Source organism: Octopus bimaculoides, chromosome 12, assembly GCF_046866305.1.
Source record: "Octopus bimaculoides isolate indiv1 chromosome 12, ASM4686630v1, whole genome shotgun sequence".
NCBI lineage: Eukaryota > Metazoa > Mollusca > Cephalopoda > Octopoda > Octopodidae > Octopus > Octopus bimaculoides.
Window position 1 is genome coordinate 9,197,636 of NC_142939.1, and position 25,210 is coordinate 9,222,845.

At 34.8% G+C, this 25,210-nt stretch overlaps 1 protein-coding gene across 4 annotated transcripts in view; it reads right to left on the bottom strand.

Annotated features, from left to right (window-relative positions):
- The window catches only part of LOC128249191 (uncharacterized), a 152,439-nt gene that overhangs the window by 31,620 nt on the left and 95,609 nt on the right, over positions 1-25,210 (bottom strand). For 2 of the 4 annotated variants that reach the window (XR_008265297.2, XR_016243797.1), the window contains exons 2-3: positions 17,324-18,409; positions 1,505-1,740 (exon numbers count right to left, since the gene is read on the bottom strand). Coding sequence is in view for 2 of the 4 variants with exons in the window: in XM_052972092.2 (XP_052828052.1) it covers positions 17,357-18,409 (1,053 nt within the window). In the remaining 2 variants the exon portion in view is untranslated. The remainder of the gene's footprint in view (positions 1-1,504; positions 1,741-17,323; positions 18,410-25,210) is intronic. The other 2 variants (XM_052972092.2, XM_089360793.1) reach the window with 1 other exon arrangement.

Below are 25,210 nucleotides of genomic sequence, written 5' to 3' on the forward strand. Positions count from 1 at the left end.
AAATATAAACTCAGAAATATATGTGTCTGTATTGGAGAAAGGACTCCTTCCAATCTTCTCTACTGGTGAAATGATTAAAGAAAACTATTTATGGAAGATTTGTTGGAAGAAGAGTGGCATTAAAAAGCTTCCATGGCCAAACCAGTCACCTGATATGAACCCTATTGAAAAAACGTGAAATAACGTTTGTTTAGAACGGTAAAATTCGAAAGGCCTAAATTTATAGAAACGTGTAAATATTAATCTCAACGTTTGGAAAATTCGGTATGTGTGTGGCTAAGTCGTTTACATCGACTCACCGTGTTTTCAACTGGTACTTATTTTATTGACCCCGGAAGGATGAAAAGCAAAGTCGGCTTGGACGGAATTTGATCTCAGAACGTAAAAGACAGACGGAATGGTGCTAAGTATTTCGCCCGGCTAGCTATCGATTAAGCGTATAAATATTGGGTTTAAAACGTCTAAGATCCTTCCTGGCACTCGAACCCACATCTCCTGAAAACATGACATGAGGTGATCTTTGAATTACTCTGTCCGTTGAGAGGGAGTTAGTGAAAGGGAGAGAGAGAGAGAGAGAGAGAGAGAAAGAAAGAAAGAAAGAGAGAAAAAGAGAGAGTGAGAGAGAAGTCGGGCGAATGCTATTCTATGCGATACATATCGAGATATCGAGATGTATTACACCAACATGGCCCGAACTAGGACTAAATTGTTCTAAACCTGAATATAATATTCGTACGTTCGTGTCAAATGTTGTCAGCTTGTCTTTGCGATGACATTCAGCACAAGTTGCTTTGTCACTGCGTATGTGTAGAATAGAAGACAATAAAACAGCATACAATACAGCGCAGTATATTTTTTTCAAACTAAAAGCTTTATAAATATTTCAAAATTCGCATAAAGGAAATAGAGCTGATAGAGTTTGGCTATAGAAAACGAAAATGGAAAATAAGTACAAAGAGAGAAAACAGAAAGCTTGCACTTTGCAATAGAGTCTGCACAAATAATTGAGAACGTTTAATCAAATATGATAATTAGGCAGGCCTAAGACTATATATATATATATATATATATATATATATATATATATATATATATATATATATATATATATATATATATATATATATATATATATATATATATACATACATATATATATATATATATATATATATATATGTATGTATATATATATGTATATGTATGTATATATATATGTATATGTATGTATATATATATATATATATATATATATATATATATATATATATATATATATATATATATATATATATGTATATATGTGTGTGATGTGTGTGTGCGTGTATACAGAGGGACGGAAAGAAAGAGTGAATTATGCGAATAAACAAAGATACGAGCTTGGGTTCGATATACAAATTATATATGCATGTATACCTGTAAACAGAGAGAAAGCAAAGGCTGAACATTTTTAGACGATGAATAATGTTATATAGATATTTATATATTAACAGGGCAAACTTACACAGAATAAATTAAAGAGGAGAAGATATGGTGTTAGAAAGTCCGACATCTGTTTCTGGGGCGTTGGAGTTACTTCATAATGTTAGCAGATTTAGTTCACCAGAATATGCAACCAATAATGGAAGCATAACGAATAATGCCTTTCATCCTTTCGGGGTCGATAAAACAAAGCACTAGTGGAGCACTGGGGTCGATGTAATCGACTAGTCCCCGCTCCTACAATTTCAGGCCTTGTGTCTGTAGTAAAAAGAAAATATTGATGTAGCTATATGTGGTGGTGGTGGAGTGAATAGATTATCGTATAAACAGCCGGAGGTTGTGGTTTCGGTCATGGCAAACGTACTGTTCTGTGTCCATATAGACTCAAATTCTTCCTTTCAAGAAAGTTCCATATAAAAATAGGTACCGAAAAGACTATCAGATTGAAAATTAAGTTTTTTATCTTTAATTTAACAACTTTAATTTTAAACGCATTATAATTCGAAAACGTTCAAAAATTTGATCACTTCTTTAGCAAAACTCTTATGTATTTCAAAGTATGTTTAATTTTTAGAGATCACATTTAGATTTTATAATTTAAACTCAAATAGAAATTAGCGCTGTATTTATATCCCAATAATTTAAAAGCACAATGTAAATTAGCTTTAGACAGATCACTGTTGTCTTTGCTTAATTTGATACTTAGATGATTAATGTGGTGTCTCCATTTCTAATATATTACTGAAATAGAAACGTGCGTGGTTTAACATTCGTCGCTGTTGAGAGTTGCTTTATTTGATGCAGATATTTTTACATGAACTTGGCTTGTTTTGTGAATTAATAATTTTATAAATTTAGATTCGTTGTCAATGGTTATTTCTCAGACAATAACTATACTTGATGATGTGAACATCTAATTTTACACATTTTCAATTAAAGATTACAAATGTGAAGAAGTCATTAGTAAAATTAATTGCGCGAAATTTAGTTTTACTAAGTCGTAACTATGAACTAAGAAAGACATTGGTCAACGATGAAACCCATTGCAACAATCTGCTTTGCCCATTTTTAATAAAACCCATCGAGCAATGCAGGTTGACCTTTTGTTGATAAACACTCACGGAACAAAGCCATTGGCGCTGTTGATGAAACCCTACGGAAAATTCCATATTTCCCCTTTTCCTGAAAACTTCTGGAACAAAGGTTTATGATCGTTCTTGACAAATCCTATGGAACAATTCCTTTTTTCATGACAGGACACTCCATGGGAAATTTCACATTTTAGCGAACACCATGAAACTAATGGAACAGTCCACGTTGACACTTTCTGGTAAAACTTCATAGAAAAAACCCTCATAGACCCTTTCTTTTCTATAAAACTCCATAGAAAAATTGATATGGATTCTTTCTTATGAAGCCCATAAAAAAATACTTGCCCTTTTTGATGAAACTGGATAGATCGATCCGTGTCCTGTTTTTTGACAACCTATTTTGGCCTTTTTTGTTAAAACCCCATTGTACAATCCATGTTCTTCCATTTTGATAAAACACCATGGAGTAATCCAGGTTGTCTTGCTTTCAAAAATTCAAACCTGCATTGCCCTTTATATTTACTAGAAAAGACATCATGGGTTGTATCCAAAGACACCATGGGTTGTATCAATGGATCTAAAGAATAATTAATAGAATTCAGATTGGACTCGAAGATGCTTTACAGTGACAAATACGTTTCCTAGATCAAACACTAATCCACCTACACACTGTGTTCGTTATGCATCTAATGCTGCTTTAATGTTTTTTTTAATTTTTTATATAACGTTAATTAATACACGATTCGCTAATTAATTAGATCTTCAGCTAAATCAGATTCGATATACGAGAGGTTTGTTTTTGATTGAGTACTACTACTACTACTACTACTACTACTACTACTACTACTACTACTACTACTACTACTACTACTACTAGTCGATGCAGTACAGCGTTTCGCATGCGATGTTTGCAACAGATACCTAGAAGTAGACTGAAAAGAAAACATATGAAATGGTAAAGTTGCACGCATCTTGTACATCGTCATTTTTATATTTAGTTTTGTATTATAGAGTTCAGAGAAAGTTCCAGCATCAAAAGATAGGTTAATCAGATTCATGAAGTTTATGGAGAAGTTGTCTCTATAAAACTTAATTATATGGAGACTTCTTTACCATAAACCTGGTATTATATGTTTTGAAATGCTATTCATAGCAGGTAATTTACTTAAGTTTACTTGATTTCGCCCGTATGAAATTTCATTTTATCTGCTTGAATTAGGAAGTGAGAGGTGTCTTTACTCTCAAATTATTTAAATAACATTTGAAGCTTTTGGCTTACAGGGGGCAAGGTTTCGTCTAAATTAGTCCTTCGCATATAAAGTAAGCGTTAAACTCATTAGCAATATTCCCAGCTCACATATGAAATGCTCACTTGTTTCAATAGCATTAATGTTTGAAGTTCTGTATGTCATGTCTCCCAGTGGGCTGTGATTAGCCATACCGTAAAAGTACTGACGCATATATATATACATATATATATATATATATATATATATATATATATATATATATATATATATATATATATATATATATATATATATATATATATATGTATGTATGTATGTAATATATATATATATATATATATATATATATATATATATATATATATATATATATATATATATATATATATATATATATATATATATATATATATATGTATATATATATATATACACACATATATATATATATGTGTGTGTGTGTGTGTGTGTGTGTGTGTGTGTTTATGAAGTGTAGAGCATCGGTTTCAAATGATTACCATTTAACGCGAGTTTCCCCCATCTCTATGAGACGAATACTGTAACCTTTTCTCATACTTTCTGAAATGTGCCTCGTCAGGCACTTTTTTGAAAGGATTTTTTTTGCCATACCTGCATTCCTACCATTAAATAACGGGAAGTGGAAAGTGTTGTGTCAAAGTCGCCAACTTTAAAGAAAAAGAAAACCAACTCTAAGCTACACATATACACAAATATACATAGATATACATAGATATACATATATAGATATATAGATACTTAGATACGGCTTTCGTTAGTCTAAACAAAAATCTAATCATACATAACCAATGGAACCTACATTTACGGACGAACGCCATTCAAATTTGGAAACGTATGCCAGAAGCATTCTATTAATGTCAACGACTGTCTTTCGGACATAATTCATACAAGAAGCCCTTTTGATGTGCTAAGTTTTGATGACTGGTCTGTATACATCAACATATGTTTGCGATGTATTCTTTATATCTTCTTCCATATATAAAGAATCCATATATATACACACGTATATATATTAACATACATCCACACACATACACACGTATATATATGTGTATGTGTGTGTATATATATGCATATACATATATACGTATACAGATGTATAATATATATGTACATACATATGTATATATAACCACATATATATAGGTATGTGTGCATATTTTTCTCTGACATTTGAATTGTTCTCTGCAAATTCAAGCGAGTTACTGACAAAGTGACAAGGTATTTTTTTAATTTTTGAGTGAAGACAATTTCCAAAGATTTGTGAATACCTGAGTGTATGTGTGTGTATGTGTGTGTGGTGCGCGCGCGTGTGCCTGTGTTTGTGTGTGTTTGCGTGTATGTGTATGTGTGTTTATGCTTGTGTGTGTGTATGTGCGTGCGTGTGTTTGTGTGCGTATGTTTGCGTGTGTGTGTGTGTGTGTGTGTGTGTGAGTGTGTGTGTACGTACGTATATGTTCCTGTATTATTGTACTTATGGTGGGATAAGCCTGTTTATTATATGCTTGCATGTATATGATAGCATATTTTGTATTTCTGTGTATTTATATATATATATGAATATGTATGCATGTATGTTTTTCTTTGAGATTTACTTAGGGTTTTCGAAGAATTCTCGTCGGTCATTAACAGACGCTGATGGTGGTTTTTGTTTGAATCAAGATCTTTTCAGGGATTTCTGAATATGTGGGTGTGTTAATGTGAATATATAGAGAGGTGTAGTCGCTAATATAGTTACTGATCCAATTAGGACGATGTCAAAGTACACACGAGGGTTAAAAGTGCAAGAGATCTAAAATGAGCGCCACCAGGATTATCAAAGTTAATATAAATAAGATTTAGAGCGATCGGGGCCTGAAATTTCAAGACCGAGAAGAGCAGAAAGCATTCGTAAGAAGGTGCAAGTATGGCTGTTTATTGAAAAGTTCGCTTTGCAACCACGTGATTTCGGGTTCAGTCCCACTGTGCAGCACCTGGGGCAAATGTCTTCTATAAAAACTCCAGGCCGACCAACACCATGTGAGAGAATTTGGTGAATGGTGACTGTGTGGAAGCCTATCATATATATATATATATATATATATATATATATATATATATATATATATATATATATATATATATATATATATATATATATATATATATATATATACACCTAAACCAAGGCAGGACGAGTATCTCAAATCATTTAGAATATTTAATGAGAGTAAGGTGAATTTGAAGTAATCAATTAATTAATTAGTTACCTAATTAATTAATTATTGGATGTCTTACAGTTATATCTGGGATATCCCAAGTGATGGGTTAGCATTTCCATACGCTGGGCATTCCGTCAGAAACAAGGTGAGTATGTATGAAAGTTCTAGACAGGGAATTCACAGTTTATAAAGGAATAAAATAGTAGATAGAAAAATAATGAGTAAAACAGTAGATAGAAGAATACAGACAGGAGAATAAAGTTCACAGCTCATCTTTTTCCAGAGGGTATGGAGGTTGGTCCGTAGTTCCTTAGGTATAATCCCAGGTAAATCCAGGTAGTATTTTGGCAGTATTTTGAATGTTGAGTACATGTTGAAGGAATAGATCAAGTGGTTGGCTAGTATGAAAATGGTCCACGTGGGTGTATATTGAGTGAGAAATACGGACATCATGATAGACAGGTAAAGGTTTCGAGTGAGTGAATAGAAGAGAGAGGAGAAAGAGAGAAAAGAAATGAATGAGATAGGTGTGGGAAAGAATGAGTGAGAGCGAAAGTAAAATAAAATAAAACACAATTTTAAATTTTAAATAAAAAAGAAAAACGATAAAGATAAGATGCCAGTATTATTCTTCGTTTGGGTCGGTTCGGGGTGAGAGGTCGGGCATTTAGGTTTTGATGAAGTGGAGAGGAGGAAGGTTTTTGTGGCTATTAATTAAATATACAAATTATAGATAGGTTCGGTGTGTTAGTTCAGTATATATATATATATATATATATATATATATATATATATATATATATATATATATATATATATATATATACATATATAAATAAATGCGCCCTTTTAAAGCCTAGCCAGACTCATGGGCCCGGTTTCCTGGTTTCAATGGCATATGTGTGTTCCCCAGCTGGACGGGACGCCAGTCCATCGCAGCGTTACTCATTTTTGCCAGCTGAGTGGACTGGAGCAACGTGAAATGAAGTGTTTTGCTCAAGAACACAACGCGTCGCCCGGTCCAGGAATCGAAACCACAATCTTACGACCGTGTTACTGAAACCCTAACCACTAAGCCACGTGCCTCCACACACACACACACACACACACACACACACACACACACACACACACACACACACACACACACACAGCTTGGCCATTGCCCAGTAACTGAATTGTAGCCCATCGGGTGAAATTCTGTAGGAACAAAGTTGGAACATCCAAAGACAGCAACGTTTACATCGGAATAATCTCCAAACCCGCCATTTGTTTTTCTATCGCAGTGAAATGTTCTGTTACAAATAACACCAATCTCTGAAGCTCTAATTCCTCTTAACATCATGTTTTATTTTCTAATAGTGTTATCTCTATTAAACTCTATGTGTGGTACTTGTTGCCGTTGAGGAAGTTAATAGCACGCTTTATTTACAGCAGGAAAAAAGAGGGGGAGGTATTAGAAACTAAATCTGGATTAACGGAAGCATATTTAAAAACCCGTTGCACAACACAAATATTACACTTTGTCGTGTGAGCAGGTAGAATGCAATACCGTTATTCAAATATATTTGATCAGTGAAAGAGAACCATATCAATAAGGTAGTTACAATATCGGTCGATTACAGGAATCATGCAACACTTCTCAGAAATCGCTGTAATATGTAAACCTTTACATTGAAGATAAATCTAATATTATAAATTTAAATCTTAACAGAAAGATAATTTTTCACCATCAACGCTATATTACGTTCACTGGTAAAATCTCATTGCCATCATGAAACAAAAGCTAATGCAATTGTAACCAATGATAGAATCTAGGCAAAAGTGTTAAATTTGTAGTGGTTTCCTTAAATGCTTTGTTTATATTATTCCACATTATGTTTCCAATTTCCATTGTATAGGCTTTTAAAACAATGTTAACAACCCTGCTACACAATATTTCGTTCAAACTACGCTACTCTGAAATGTATCAAACCGTTGGATCGGCTTCGAAGTAACAGGAACCTTAAGAAATATGGTCAAAGTCGATAAATCTATTAACAAACAACGCACACGCGCGCATGCATATATGTATATGCATCGGTGGCTGCTATTAAAATAGCAGCCAAATCGCCATTAAATTACACAGGAGGAGGAGGAGGAGCGAAGACGTAGCTCTCTCTCTCTTGTTGCTTTAGCTCCGTTTCAGGAATAGTGTATCATGGATTACATTATTAAGTGTGTTCTTTATTTCTATGACGGTGGGGTATGTTTGAGGACTCTCTGGCATCCATTACTACATAGAGGTTTTATTGTTGGATTATCTTATTTTCAGAACATTGTGCCTTGGAATACATTGTTTAGTGTTTCCTTTATTACTTTAAGTTGTTAAATTGTAACTTGATGCAGATTTTAGTTGCTATGTCTAGCAAAGTGACCGACCACATAGAAGCTCTCTCTCGTTGGCCTATCTTATTTTCAATTACATTGTATACTCTGCAATACATTGTTTAGTATCATTCCCATTAAATTGTAATTTGAAGGAGACTTTAACTATATACTTAGCAGGGTAACTGACCACACGGAACCTCCTTCTTAGGCTTATCTTATTTTCAAGAACATTGTATAACTTGGACTACATTATTCAGTGTTTCCTTCGTAATTTTTAAGATATTAAATTGTGATTGGAGAGAGATTTTTTAGCTGCAACATCTAACAGAATAAACGATCCCGTAGAAGCGCTTACGTTGGCTTAACATATATTAACATACGTTAACATATATATTATTTTCACTTGTAGCAGCAACAGAAAGGAAATTGAATAAATAAATAAACAAATAATTAAAGATAATAATTTTATTCATAGAATTTCTCTTTTTATTTAAGCATTTTTAGACTGCTTCTTATCTCCTTTCTTTCAAGAAAATATAGCACATATATAATGTTTTGTCGGTATTCTATTACTATAGTAAAATAAACTAAAACTAAAGCTGTATAAGCATTAATAAATAAAGAGTTATAAATTTCTATTAACCACTATTCATGGAAACTTGTAGAATAAAACAATTTTGCAGTCCATAAAATATTCACAATGTTCCAAGCTGAACCAATATTCTCGTCTTGCGTACGTGTGGTATGCTTTGAAGTTGGAAAAGTATTGACGAAAGTGGAAAGTATTTAAGAATGAATTATCACCTGACTTTGGTAACAACAACAACAACAATAATAATAATAATAATAATAATAATAATAATAATAATAATAATAATAATAATAATAATAATAATAATAATAATAATAATAAGGATATATACCACACAAGTGTAACGAGTCTCTGCAGAATGTGTAGGAAGCAAGTGTGACCTAAAAAAGAAGACCGAAAGCCTAATCATCGCTGCCCATGATCAGGCATTAAATACCAACTCAGTGAAAAGAGACATATACCACACAAGTACAACGAACCTCTGCAGAATGTGTGAGAAGAGGGTCGAATGCGTGACTCACATTGTTAGTGCTTGTAAAAGTCTTGCGCAGAAAGAGTACAAGAGCAGACATGACAAGGTAGAGCAAAACCTTCACTGGCTACTATGCCGGAAGAATGGATACGAGGTAACGGGTGCTTGGTACCAACATACACCGGAAAAGGTAATTGACGAAAAGGATTTCCAGACAGACAAAGTGTTAGAACACCGAAGTCGGGACATAGTAGTCGGACATAGTAACCAGAACCTGAAGAAACATCTGGAAACTTTATAAATGACCTACACTCTAGGTGTATTGCAAAATTCGGCATTACTTGGAACAGCACGCATATTGCGTAAAGTAGTGTCTGTCTGAGGTCCTTGTTGTAACTTGACAGACAGTACAAACTCCCGGTAGACACAATATCTTCAATCAGCAATTTCACGATTTTGGATACTGAGCTACGTCTGGAATACTCAGAACGTAAAGACAGACGAAATGTGTGTGTGTGTGTGTATGTGTGTATCTGTGTGTGTGTGTGTGTATCTGTTTATACATACATACACGCATGCATACATACAAACACACACACACACACATGTAAAATATCATTTATCTTGAATGGCACAACAGTGAACTATAATAACAACAGTGGACTATAATAACTGTTATAATTTAATTATCCATAGTCTGATTTAAAAATGATATTTCGGAATACAAAAATTCCTTCTTTAGACATCGCTAGGAACTGTTCGAGTCACTACTACAATCGGTTTTCCAACAGTTACTGAATTTTCTTCTCTTTTTTGTTTTTGTTTTTCCGGAAGCGTCTCTGCAGTGGCTGGAGGTTGGCAATCAATATATTATTTAGCTACATCTAGATGCGTGTAGGTTCATTTTTGATAACAAGCTCATGTATTATTTAAAAAAGAAAACGAAAAAGGGGATGGGGAAAGGAAACTGCACGTATAATACATAAATTAGAAGCAGCGTTGCGGATGTGCCAACACATACGAGCTTGAAACATGGCCACCCTCACGCACTTCTCTTGAGGAATTCCGGAAGGAGCTTCGTGAAACCACCGCAGAGAGGCTTCCGGTAAAAAGAAGAAAAATTCAGTAACTGTTGGAAAACCGATTGTAGCAGTAACTCGAACAATTCCTAGCGATATCTGAAGAAGGAATTTTTGTGTTCCGAAATATTATTATTATAACAGACTATGGAAATTAAATTATAACAGTTATTATAGTGCATTGTTGTGCCATTCAAGACACATATTTTACAAATAATACACAATGCTTCAAGCGAACTACAATACTCTCCTATATATATATATATATATATATATATATATATATATATATATATATATATATATATATACACACATAAACCTGAACATACAAGTTCAGGTATATATCTGTAATTATTGGGGCATTGGGACATGTAACACACTGCCTAAATACCAGTCTTGAGAAATTAGGCTTCTCAAAATCAAACCAGAAAAGAGAAAGCGGATTCGAACGCTACAGATCCAAGCCATCACTGGAACTGTAAAACTTTGTAAAACTTTCCTCGAGTTTATCATTTAAGTATATATGAGCATGTCTAGACATGCAATTATATGCAAGAGAATACATACATAAAACAAAGCATAAAAATCTGCTCATATATATAATATATACATACAAAAATACCCTGTTGTTGATGTTGAAATTCCAATGAAGGAGCCTTGGAGCAGAATATTTGTTGTAGCCCGTCTTTTATACCAAGACAAAACATGTACATGATAACGCTTCCAATCAATTAAGATCAAAAGCCATGAGAGCAATGATAATAATAATAATAATAATAATAATAATAATAATAATAATAATAATAATAATAAAAACCTGAAAATAATTCGTAAAATGCGCCTTGCACTTAAGATGATATTGATATTACAGATCTGAACCAACTGTACTATGCATCCGCAAAAATCTCAACGAGTCTATGTGGTGAAAAGATTAGAAAACGATAACATTCCCACAAAAGCCTTCTTGGCAAGAGCGTATTCAAAACCAAATTCAGCTACTTAGGTCTGACATGGAATGACAAGACTATCAAACCAACAAAAATCCGAAAATTAAAGAAAAATATTATATGAAAACCATATTTGACATCGATACCACCATAGAAACCATCAAACAAAAGGTAAGTGCTAATGCTGCCCGCATAGCAAGGTATGAAAAGCACGTAAGATACTTCAAGGACAACAACATGTTCAAAAATAACTCAAGAAGACAGGGAAAATGCCAGTTACAGTAAAGTCTGTCCCATCAAAAGAAGAAGTGCAGGAATTTTGGAATAAAATTTGGGCCGAAGAAAAAACACACAATGAAAAGTCCTCTTGGATTGATAGAATATCTACAGATGTAGACTCCTTAGAGGAGCAAAAGTGGGAGGGTATCAATGTAGATGATGTAAGAACTGCTCTCAGGAAGTCAAGCAAACGGAAGTCTCCAGGAAAGGATAAAATTCCTAACTTCTGATTGAATGCTTTCCCAGAGAGTCATGAACTGCTAACAAAACTTTACAACAATGTTTTGCAACAACCTAGTATGATTCCCTCTTGGCTAGTTAATGGTGCAACATTCCTACTTCCAAAAAATGAACCAAAAAATTATAGATCCATAATCCGCTTAACAACAATGTATAAAATACTAACATCTGTCTTGACTGAATATACCTTCTCTGCGTACGCGCCTATATAAATTGCAAGCAAATATACTCAAAATAAAATATTTGTAGACGGCTTGAGCGTCAAAACATACTGACGAATGGAATAATGGATACGCAGTTGAATCGTATATCTGATTACATTTATACTTCTCTACTTACAATTACTGAAGCAGTGACATCAACTATTAATGAATATATATATATATACATACGCCATTGCTTATGTAACTTCTAATATTCAGAATTAAGTAAAAGATTTCAAGATAGTTTTTTTTATAAAAATAGTTTGAGGAATTATTAAATGAATCACGTGTTTACTGACATGATACTTTTGTATTTGTAAGTAATTGCGTATGTAGAGTCAGATTATATTATAACAGTTCTCTACATTTTGCTAGAATCAAATATAAGCTTTTGCAGCAGATTAATATTACTGTATTTCATTGTAATATACATACATATTTGTATACATGCATATATACATGCACGCGCGTACACACACACACACACACACACACACACACACACACACACACACACACACACACACAGTGTAGTCTATAGAATGAATTATACAGAAGGATGGTGCAGAAACAGGACAACAACGTACACTGGAGAGACAGCACGTAGCAAAGTTGGGCAGATAAGTGAACACTGGCGGTGGGATCAAAGTGGAGAAAAGCTCGGCAGTGGTCTATCATCATACTCAATTTTAACGTGGAGGTTCATTTGATAACATTGATGTTAGGATTTTATCAACACACAGAGCAAACACAACACTCAGACAAATTACGGAGGCCATACACATAATAGAAGATAGACCGAGCCTCAACAGAAGACTTTGAATGAAGTAATAACACCCCTCACTGCACCACACTCTGCAACCTAAATACAGAACGAGGGAAAATATAAGGAAAAAACATAGCTAAAAACAGTGTAAAAAACGAAACCATACACACACACACACACACACACATATACACATACAATACACACATTCTAAATACACACACACACACACACACACACGCGCGCACACACACACACACACGCACACACACACACACACACACACACACACACACACACAGATGCATGCACAGATAGGGACTCATACCGCAGAGACAAGATGGAATAGGCAAGACAAGAAAATACACATGGGTCAGAAAATCACTGAAGGGGTCACAGAAGGGGTAAGTTTTTTTTTCGGCTATAGCACCGGGCCGACCAGTGCCTTGTGAGGAAATTTAGTGCCCGGAATGTGTGTGTGTGTGTGTGTGTGTGAAAGTCCGTCTAAATATACTTATTGTAACGTAGTTACTCGTACCCAATTATTGTAGTATCGCCAATATTTATAACTGCACTTGTTTATACTACAACCGTGTAGTAACAATAAAATATATAACGAAAGAGGGTAACAACAACGTAACAATCCAACAAACTCTCCTCGAACTAAATACTTTTCAGGAGAACCTCTATGGAATTTAACAATATCAAAATCTTGGGAGTGTCGGCATCAACTTCAACAGGTACCTTTACATTTGGACGCGCCAGTTAATATATGGTTTGCTAGGCGAGCTATTGTCTTAGAACATTTCACTTCAGAGATGCAGATGTTATCATTCTTTCATTCGTTGCTTTCATACTTTCTCTCCTAGAGTACTGTTGGTACTGAGAATTGTGTATGTATGTATGTATGTATGTATGTATGCATGTATGTATGTATGTATGTATGTATGCATGTATGTATGTATGCATGTATGTATGTATTCACGTATGTGTGTATATATTTGTATATTATCCTTATATGTACATGCAAATATAGGTACATGTTCTTTATAGCAGATCAAAATGGAGATTCTCTGGAATGCCTTCCAAACTTTTCTGTACCACTAATTTATTGTAGGATGTGAACTACTTTCCTTTTTCCTTCTCTTTCCTTTCTTTCTTTCTTTTTTTTCTTCTGTAAACATCACTCTTTTACATAAAACTGTTTATTTATAGTCCAGAACACCCATGATAATAGGCACTAAGGAAATCTAAAACCTGTTACATGTGCAGTAAATTTCGCATTAGTTCACTATAGATGTTCTCTTTTTCGATAACATTTGATGAGATATTTGCTTCTACTGACCTTATGCAGCAATACACAACTTTTATTCCCTACTCTAGAAGCAACATCACTTCTGTTGTGTTTGCTCTAGATTGCTGCTTTTATTGGAAAGTCTCACCAGCATTCCTTATTTTTCAATACGTGTATGCACTCTAGTTGTATTATGCATTTTGCATGACCGCCAGGAGATTCCTTTCAATAGAAAGCCTCATAAACTGTTTTGTCAACATTGTCAAGTCTCACGGGAAGATATTTACTTGACATTTTTAGGCGGCTACTGAGAATGCGAGAAATATCGAACGCACGGCTATGGTACTATTAAGATCTACCAAAATGTGTTGTTTTAGGGGCATCCTTATCCATCCTTATATATGTATGCATAAATATATGTATGTGTGCATGTCTCTCTCTTTATAATTTAGAATAAATTTTGACCGCCACCGACTTGGTAGCAGGGTTATGAAGGAAGTTATCTTCATTTAACCGTCATCCTTTAAATCTTAAGAAGGTCTTGCAGACTTTTTATAGTCCCACATATTATAATCATCTGTAGTGCATGAATTAAGGATTTTCGTTCTTTCCTCAAGATCTCACGTTCAGTTATACTTTGCTCCAGACGGGTTGGTATGCATCCTGTTGCTCCAGTAATAATAGGTATGAAGCTGAAAGTGTAACTTGGGTACTGAATTTTCAAACTGCTTATCAATGTTCTCTTTCTCTTGCATTTCTCTAACCACATTTGTGTTCAAAGGACAGCGGATTTTCACTACAAAACATCTTTTGTTTGTATGCATTATATAAGTATGTATATAAGACAGCGAGCTGGCGCAATCGTTAGCATGCCGGGCAAAATGCTTAGTGGGATATCGTCTGTCTTTACGTTCTGAGTTCAGATTACGTCGAGGTCGCACTGGGGTCGATTTAACAGACTATCCGCCCTCCCCAACATTTCAGGCCTTGTGCCTATAGTAGAAATGATTATGTAAGTAAGTATATATATATATATATATATATATATATATATATATATATATATATATATATATATAATTGTGAGAGGGAGCTGAGTAGCACCTATATTGCTAGAATTAAGAGTTAAAACCCTTAACAGTGCTTAAAGCGCACATTTATATACACTGACAGGGGAGATAACCGTCACACGAGTATGTATGTGTGTATGTACGTGCGTTTGTACACATGTATTCATATATGTAGTTCTGAATGTTTATGTATGAATGTTTATATATGTACGCATGTTTCTGTATGTATGTATGTATGTATGTATGTATGTATGTATGTATGCATGCATGCTTATATGTATGTATGCATATAGGTATGCTTGTATGGATGTATGTGTATATGTATGAAAGTACGGATGAATGGTTATATATGGATGTTTGCGTATGTATATATATATATATATATATATATATATATATATATACACACGCATATTTTTGAATGTACATATATATCTATGTACGTATGTATGTATGTATGTATGTATGCATGTATATGTATGTATGTATGTTTGTATGTATGTATGTATGTATGCATGTATGCATTCATGCATGTACGTTTGCGTATCTATATATGTATCACGTGGATATGTGTATGTATATGTCTGCGTGCATTTATGTGTATTAGAATATTTACATACATAAGTGTTGGTATGACTGTTCAAAGGAATCGAGTTAGATAATTCATTCTACAATATCGAGTTTGAAATTCTTCCCAGTGGAGTATGTCATTAAAATTTAATACGCAGTAGAAATATGGCGTATGAATTCCTATGATAGCCATTTCTGGCTTAATTTAGGAAATATGGTAAATGGGAATTTCTAGCGTATGCTGTATATTTACACAAGCTAAAATACTTGAGCGTTGCCCGGAAAATACCTGACGTTTCCTGTTCCAATACATTTGCAGTCTCTACTTGAGATTTATTAATGACTACAGTTTCCGCTATCTTCGTTGCTAAAGTTCCGGAGAACAGTAGGTAGCTGGATCATTAGAAAATCGTATTAAATGTAGTAGTATTTAGTTAAGTCACTTAATGTTAGGAATTCACATCACACAGGGTTTGAATTTTCTTTCATTCTTCTAAGGGTCGATAAAATAAGTAGTAAAGTTCATTCAAATCGATCAAATCCTGATTCCCTATAAATGTCTGGCTCTTTGCCAAAGTAAGTAACCATTATTAGTTACGAGGGTGTCTTTATTATTTTATGCTTGTTACACAAATTCGTTTTTTTTTTTTTTATATATTTCGCTTCAATATTCGATGTTACCTGATTCAATTAGCGCAATCATTAATGTTAGAAATCAAACTACAGCTTATATGGAAATAAAAAGTACGGAATGAAATAAAAAGAATAACATATTGCTGACTTTGCTTCGAAGTGAAATGGTTATCAAAATGCATTGGTTTAAACAAAGGACTTTCGATACAATGAAAGCCGCCAGTTCGATAAATATTGACTGTTAATATATATATATATATATATATATATATATATATATATATATATACAATTGCAGCGTGGAAGGTGTTTACAAGCCATTTAAAATAACACACAAAGACCGTTAGATTCACTTCAACATTTAAATTTAATTTGTCAAAATATTTTCCTCGCAGGTCGCGGTCTCAAAGCGACGAAAATATTTTGACAAATTAAATTTAAATGTTGAAGTGAATCCAACAATCTTTGTGTGTTATTTTAAATGGCTTATAAACACCTTCCACGCTGCAATTGTTTTCGTTCCAGCACACGATCTCAGATCAGGTCACTTGCTATGCAAGTACATCTCCGTAATATATATATATATATATATATATATATATATATATATATATATATATATATATATATGTGTGTGTGTGTGTGTGTGTGTGTGTGTGTGTGTGTGTGTGTGTATGAATTATAAGATGTAGATATAAAGTATAAGATGTGGATATAGATTTTGAAAAGATTGAGTACTTACGCCGTCAATATTTGCAGGATCGGTTTGAGCTGCCTAACCCGTACGTCTCTTCTTCTTGGTAATACACTCCAGGCAGCACAGAGCTTGATAACCACGTCGAATATCTCGATCACACAACCAAAGAATCGGATTTAGACCTGGATTAGCACTGTGTAACCATTTTGAAAGTAATGATTGGTGAATTATGTAGATATATCCTCGTGTACACTCCCCCGTTGGACAGATGGCTGCCACAAGACTTATGGTTCGCGTAATCATTTGCATAAGGAAAAAGAATACATCGACCAGAAGGAGAGCAACCATTGAGTTCAATAATGAACCCCGGTCGTCCCTGTCTGGCGAGCAATGTGGACAGAGAAGTACTATGACAGCAATAAGCGTCAGTAGAAAGCTGATTACCACTAGGCCTGACGGAATGTAGCGAACTATCTGTGTCAAATGATGCATGTTGGTAGAGTCGTTAAGTTTACAACCAAACAACGAGCGATCATTTGCAAGGGGTAACGTGACATCTTGCATTATGACTTCAGGCAGTGTCATGGCCATACCAACGACCCAAGGCATGAAAACCATGATGGCACCTATAGCGCGATGTACCGGATGGCGGTAAGTGTCCGGAGATATCAGACAGAAGAAGCGGTCAAGGTGTATTTCGAGAAGGCAAAGAGGCAAAGCATCATTGAGGACCGACTTGGCAAAGGTGAATATTTTGCAAGTCAATTTATCAAAACGGTTTACACCTTGCACCTTCACGAACAAGGCATAGGCTAATATAACGACACCTGTAAAGATGCTGATTAGTGTCAAATTGACTAGATGTAATCGGAAAAGTTTTTTGTCTTTTGCCTTCACACAACATAAGGCTAACAGCAGAACGAAGTTGAGCAAGCACACACAACCAGCTATAGAGCGATCTGTGATGATGACAGTGTCTGAAGGTTGATCTGCAGTGTTGTCGAAAATGCTAAAAGGTCCATTGTCTTTGGTTTCATATTGTGGATCGTATCGATACCGATAATCTAAATAGGTTTTGTTAAACCTAAACGGATAATATGGAGGTGGTAGCGTCCGCCTTTGATAAGACATCTGAAAGTAAAGAAAAAGAAAGTTTGTTTAATAAACAAATACATAGAAGCAAGTATTGATGGAAGAATTACATTAATATGTTTGTTTATAATTTAACGTGATATTCATGATATATATATATATATATATATATGATATATATATATATGATATATATGGTATCTATCTATCTATCTATCTATCTATCTATCTATCTATCAATCTATCTATCTATCTATCTATCTATCTATCTATCTATCTATCTATCTATCTATCTATCTACATACATAAATCTGTATGCATATACATATGTACATATATATATATGTACATTTTTGTGTGCTTTGCTTGTGTTTGTCCTCCCACCATCGCTTTGACAACCGATGTAGGTGTGTTTATCCTCCGCAACTTAGCGGTTGGGTAAAAGAGACCGATAGAATAAGTAATAGGTTTAAAAAAAGAATACGTCCTGGGGTCGATTTGTTTGACTAAAGGCGGTGCTCCAGCCTGTCCGCAGTCAAATGACTGAAACAAGTAAAAGAGTAAAAGAGTTATAAAGAATATATAGATGATCTGCCATTCTTGACACGAATGCTGCCAATTAAGAAAGAAAATCTCCCGTTTTAACGAAAATCATTCAGTAGCGAAAAGTATGATTTTAAACATTAGCTGTCATAATATATGTAATTTATTTCCGACGGAAAAACACTTGAGTGACAAAAATTAAAATAACAAAGCAAGATCTTTTACAAGAAATCAATTGATTGACAACCATGAGAAATTTAGCTTTTCGTTAACTCTTTTTCTGAAGATAAATTCTTACTTAAGGAATGAAAATAGTTGTGAAAATATATTTTGGATAGAAAGTTGTCTGACGTCGTTGGTTCGAATGTGTTGGTAAAATTATTGCTTAACCCAAGGATCATTAGCAGACGCATAATGCAAAAAAAAAAAAAAAATGTTCCAGCTATGGCTATTCTGTCTTTTTAGATATCTAGTCTACATTGTCTAATGTGTCCTTCCGTTTTAAGATGAGAAGATGTAATTTGAGAAAGCTTCAGCTACTATATCAAGCCGGTCTCCCTTCGTTACGAGTATTGTTGTTGTTGACACTCCGTCGCTTACGACGTCGAGGGTTCCAGTTGATCCGATCAACGGAACAGCCTGCTCGTGAAATTAACGTGCAAGTGGCTGAGCACTCCACAGACGCATGTACCCTTAACGTAGTTCTCGGGGATATTCAGCATGACACAGTGTGACAAGGCTGACCCTTTGGAATACAGGCACAACAGAAACAGGAAGTAAGAGTGAGAGAAAGTTGTGGTGAAAGAGTACAGCAGGGTTCACCACCATCCCCTGCCGGAGCCTCGTGGAGCTTTAGGTGTTTTCGCTCAATAAACACTCACAACGACCGGTCTGGGAATCGAAACCACGATCCTATGACCACGTGTCCGCTGCCCTAACCACTGGGCCATTGCGCCTCCACCGTTTCGAGTGTATATTGATTTTAAATGTATAACGCCATACTGGAGTTGAAAGTATAACGACATAGAGGAGTCAGAAGTACAATATCATTGAATAAACGACATCATATTGAAGTTAACATCTAAGAAGGACATGCTGGAATGACAACCAAGATTGAGTTGAATGTCTAACACCATCTTAGGGTCGGAGGCGCGAATTATACTGGAGTTTGGATGTGTGATGACAGATAGGAATCGGATGAAAAACGTTACGCTGGACTTAAATATGTAAAACCATACTGGAGTTGATTATAAAACGACATATTGGAGCTGAATATATAGCGCCATATTGGAGTTGAATGAATAACGCTACGCTAGAGTTGATTCTCTAACGTCAAGATGGAGTTGAATCCGTAACGCTATGCTGGAAGTGGGTGTTCAACGTAGTTAATAGATTTTATAAACTCCTTTCTATTTTGCTATTTACTCTTTGAAAGCTGATAAAAGAACGGAATTACTGAGAATGGAGAACTGATGAACTTTACATTTGAAGCTATTTCATTCTTTACAAATAGAACCATAACAGCCACAATAATCTCTAATGCCATTAACGTTCCCTGGTGATCGATCACCTCCGAGGAAAATTTTTCAAACACCCTACACGCACGCACACACGCACACACACACGCACACACGCATACGCACACACACACACATATATGTATATATGCATGTGTAGATATATGTATAAATATATATGCATATATTTATATATGTATATATATATAATATATATATATGTATATATACATCTATAGATATATGAATAAATATATATATTTATATGTATATGTACACACACACACACATATATATATATATATATATATATATATATATATATATATATATATATATATATACATACATATGATTTATACATATACATAAATATATATATATATGTGTATATATATATATATATATATATATATATATATATATATATATATATATATATATATATATAAATATATGTATCTCGAGTGCGTTGAATAAACTGTCGTCTAAATTACGCAAAAATGAAAATAAGACTGACATCTCATTGTATCAGTTATTTTATTTTTTTTTATCAAAATTACATAAAAATATCTTGAAATAATAAAGAGTAAATTTATTCAATAAAATCGCCATTGGCTTCAACCACGGCGTCCAGGCGACTTTGGAATCTCCTGCAGCTCTTCTGGACGGTCTCTTGGTTTAAGTTGATGAATGCTGCTGTTGATGAATCTTTGCTTTCAGTTCATCTTTGGTGTTACAAGGAACTTTGTGGGCATCTCGCTCAACTGCGCCCCACACATAATAATCAAGCGGGTTGTAGTCTGGGGAATTGGGTGACCAGATGTTAGGGGTGATGTGGTCGCATAAATTGTCTGAAAATTATGACTGAGTTCTCCTGCTTATGTAACATGATGCAGAGTCCTGTTGCCAATCACAGGGTCTTCCAGCAGCCACCCTCTTCACCCAGGGCAGCACTACCTCCTCCGGGCACTTGATGTAGGCTTCCATGTTGAGTCTGAAGCCGTGTGGGAAGATGAATGGAGGCAGCAGTCTTAAAAACTCTTCAAAGTGGTGCCACAGCATGGCCACAGTCCAGTGACAGACACCAGCAAAAGAATAGAAGAAAATAGAATAATGAATGATTTAATGCATTTTTGAAACGATTCAGTGAACTTTAAAGACACTTTGCGCAATCCTGGTATTCTTTTTTATCACTTCTAGAATTTATTTTTATATTTTTATTTAAAGAATTATTTTAATAGAACGTGACAACTTGAATGTTTTTTTTTATAAAGAAATTATGTTCATATTTGCTATAATTCGATTAATTGTTGATTCGTTCAACTGTTTCTTCGATTAATTGATTTTACGTTTTTCATAAAAAATATCTTAATAAAGCGTGACTGAATAATCTAGAAAAAAATGTTCCTATTTTCTCTAATTCAATTAAGTATTGATTCCTGCAATCTTTTCTTCCATTAATTGTTTTTACATTTTTCATAAAAAATATTTTAATAAAACTTGACGACATAATCCTTTAAAAAAAAATTATTCTAATATTCGCTATGATTGAACCGAGCGACTTCTTCGACAAACCTTATTTCGATCGACTGCGTTCGGTCAACTGTCCTCATTATTGGTTGTTGTTGGCACTCCGTCGCTTACGACGTCGATGGTTCCAGTTGTTCCGATCAACAGAACAGCCTGCTCGTGAAATTAACGTGCAAGTGGCTGAGCACTCCACAGACACGTGTACCCTTAACGTAGTTCTCGGAGATATTCAGCGTGATACAGTGTGACAAGGCTGACCCTTTTGCATTACAGGCACAACAGAAACAGGAAGTAAGAGTGAGAGAAAGTTGTGGTGGAAGAGTACAGCAGGGTTCGCCACCATCCACTGCCGGAGCCTCGTGGAGCTTTTAGGTGTTCTCGCTCAATAAACACCCACAACGACCGGTCTGGGAATCGAAACCGCAATCCTATGACCACGAGTCCGCTGCCCTAACCACTGGGCCATTGCGCCTCCACACTGTCCTCATATGACATAAAGAACACGATGGCCGTGATCTGCTTTTGTATAAGTCTGCGCGGTCTGGGCCCACCTGGAGCGGGCGACGAACTGGCAGAGTTACTACAGCGTCACATTACATGCATTGGAGTAATCGTTTTGTCTCTCTGAGACCTGAGTTCACATCCTACTGGATGTGAACTTTATCTTTCATCCCTTCGGTGTCAATAAATAAAGTATCACCCCAGTACAGGTATTGATTCTTCTTTCAGTCTTTCTCGAGTGTATCTATGAATCAATGACCCAGTCTAGTCACCGTGTTATGCTATTTCTGCCTGAGGGTTACGTTAAGGGTACACGTGAGTCTGTCCAATGCACAACTGCTTAATTGTTGACTTCAAGAGTAGGAGTTAAGCTGGTTGAAAAACGGAATAGTCATCAAAGGCCGACGAAGAATCCACCATGCGCTGCAATATGAGCCAAAAAAGGGAGCATCTGCGTTGACGCTCGACCTAGTAGAAATAGCAGCAAAATTTCTTTCAAATTACACGCTACCATCTTGAAAATGGAAGGACGCATTGGATGATATAGTTCAACACTCCAGAGTTTATTCTTTTATTCTTTCATTTGTCTCAGTCATTTGACTGCGGCCATGCTGGAGCACCGCCATTAGTTGAACAAATCAACCTTACGACTTATTCTTTGTAAGCCTAGTACTTATTCTATCGGTCTCTTTGGCCGAACCGCTTATTTACAGGGACGTAAACACATGAACATCGGTTGTCAAGCGATGGTGGGGGACAAACACAAACAAGCACGTACATACAAACACACACACACAGACACACACATAAACACACACACATAAACACACACACACATATATATATATATATACACGACGGGCTTCTTTCGGGCTTTGGTCGGCCCGAGGCTATACTAGAAGACATTTGCTCAAATTGCCACGCAGTGGGACTGAACCCAGAACTATGTGGTTGGTAAGCAAGCTACTTACCACACAGCCACTCCTGCGCCTATAGCCACTCCTATACACATTACTTTAAAACTATTAAGGCTTATTGTTTCATTCCATTCTATTTGAAGCTAACGATGGAGATATTGCCTGGTCATCTGATCTGCTAGATATCGCAGCTAAATTCCATTTGAAATCACACTTTAGAATCTTCAATATAAAATGCAGGAAACATTGGATTGATGTTATATTTTTAGATAAGATGGACTGTTACGGCTGGATAATGCAATTTAAAATATGTAAAGTGGGTGGGGGCCATAATTGGAGCATCTTTAGTGATAGGGGGTCTTGTCATTTTGAGCAGTCCTGGAGCTAAACAAGAGTAGCAGCAGCAGCAGCAGCAGCAGCAGCAGCAGCAACAACAACAACAACAACGACAACGATAAAGGTAACTAAAACGACAACAATATTTAATAGGAAAACATCATTTAATTTATTAGGAAATTTCGTAATAAAAATGCAAATTGAGAGATTACTGTTTAAATATATTTAAAGAAATTTATGTAACATGGTTAAAAGATGGAAAATAGCGGAGAGAGGGTAGAAGACTAAACACAAGAATGATACCTTGATTGTGTATATATGCATGTGTGTTCTATGTATGTATGTATGTATGTATGTATGTATGTATGTAGGTTTGTGCTTGTAGCTTTCTGAATGTGAAAAAGGAAAAAGAATTAAAAGCCGGTAAAATGGTAAAAGAAAAATAGAGAGAGAGAAGGAAGAGAGAGAAAGAGAGGGAGAGATGGAATCGGTGAATAAAGAAAGCGAAGAGAAAGAAAGACTAAAAGAAGAATGAATGAAAAGAAGAAAAATGAAAAGGAAGAAGACGAAGTAAAGAAAAGATGAGCGAAATGAGGAGGAAGAGGAAGAGAAAAAGATAAGACTGAGAGTGGGAAGAGAAACATATATATATATATATATATATATATATATATATATATATATATATATATATATATATATATATATATATGTATATGTATATGTGTATGTATAAGTATATGTATATACACACATAAATATATATTGTATACGTTCACACGCACACACATATATGTATATATAATGAGAGAGAGAGAGAGAGAGAGAGAGAGAGAGAGAGAGAGAGAGAGAGAAGAGAGAGAGAGAGAGAGAGAGAGAGAGAGATGGTGAGCAAGACATAAAAGAAGCATTGATTTAAATCCATGCTAAGAGATGTCAATATGAAGTAGAAGAAAGCTTTATCATTTGATGGTGATTGAAAGATGTGCAGAGGCGATACAATACCATCAAAGATGTCAGCACTATATGTGTCTGTATGTGTGTATAAGTATGACTGTATATATGTGTATACGTGTGTGGGCTTGTATGTGTATGTATGTACGTATGTATGTATGTATGCATGTACGTATGTACGTATGTATGTATGTATGTGTGTGTGGGTATGTATGTATCCATGCAAGTATGTATGTATGTATGTATGTATGTATGTATGTATGTATGTATGTAGATATCAGGTTTCGATATCTGTTGCATATTGTAGATAACAGCAATTGATAGCAATAGCATATTGCAAATAGCAACAGGAGAATCTAGTTCAATATTTGATAGCTAGAGGCAATTTATCAATCGATGTTCGTCTCTTTGATATTCTACTGGTTTAAGGATTGTCAATCTAAGAGCAAATGATGGATATTTCTATTTAAAAGAGGCAGAAAGCGGCAAAGAGATCGAAATAGACGGAGAGAGAAAGGTAAAAACAAAAGAGGGGTAGC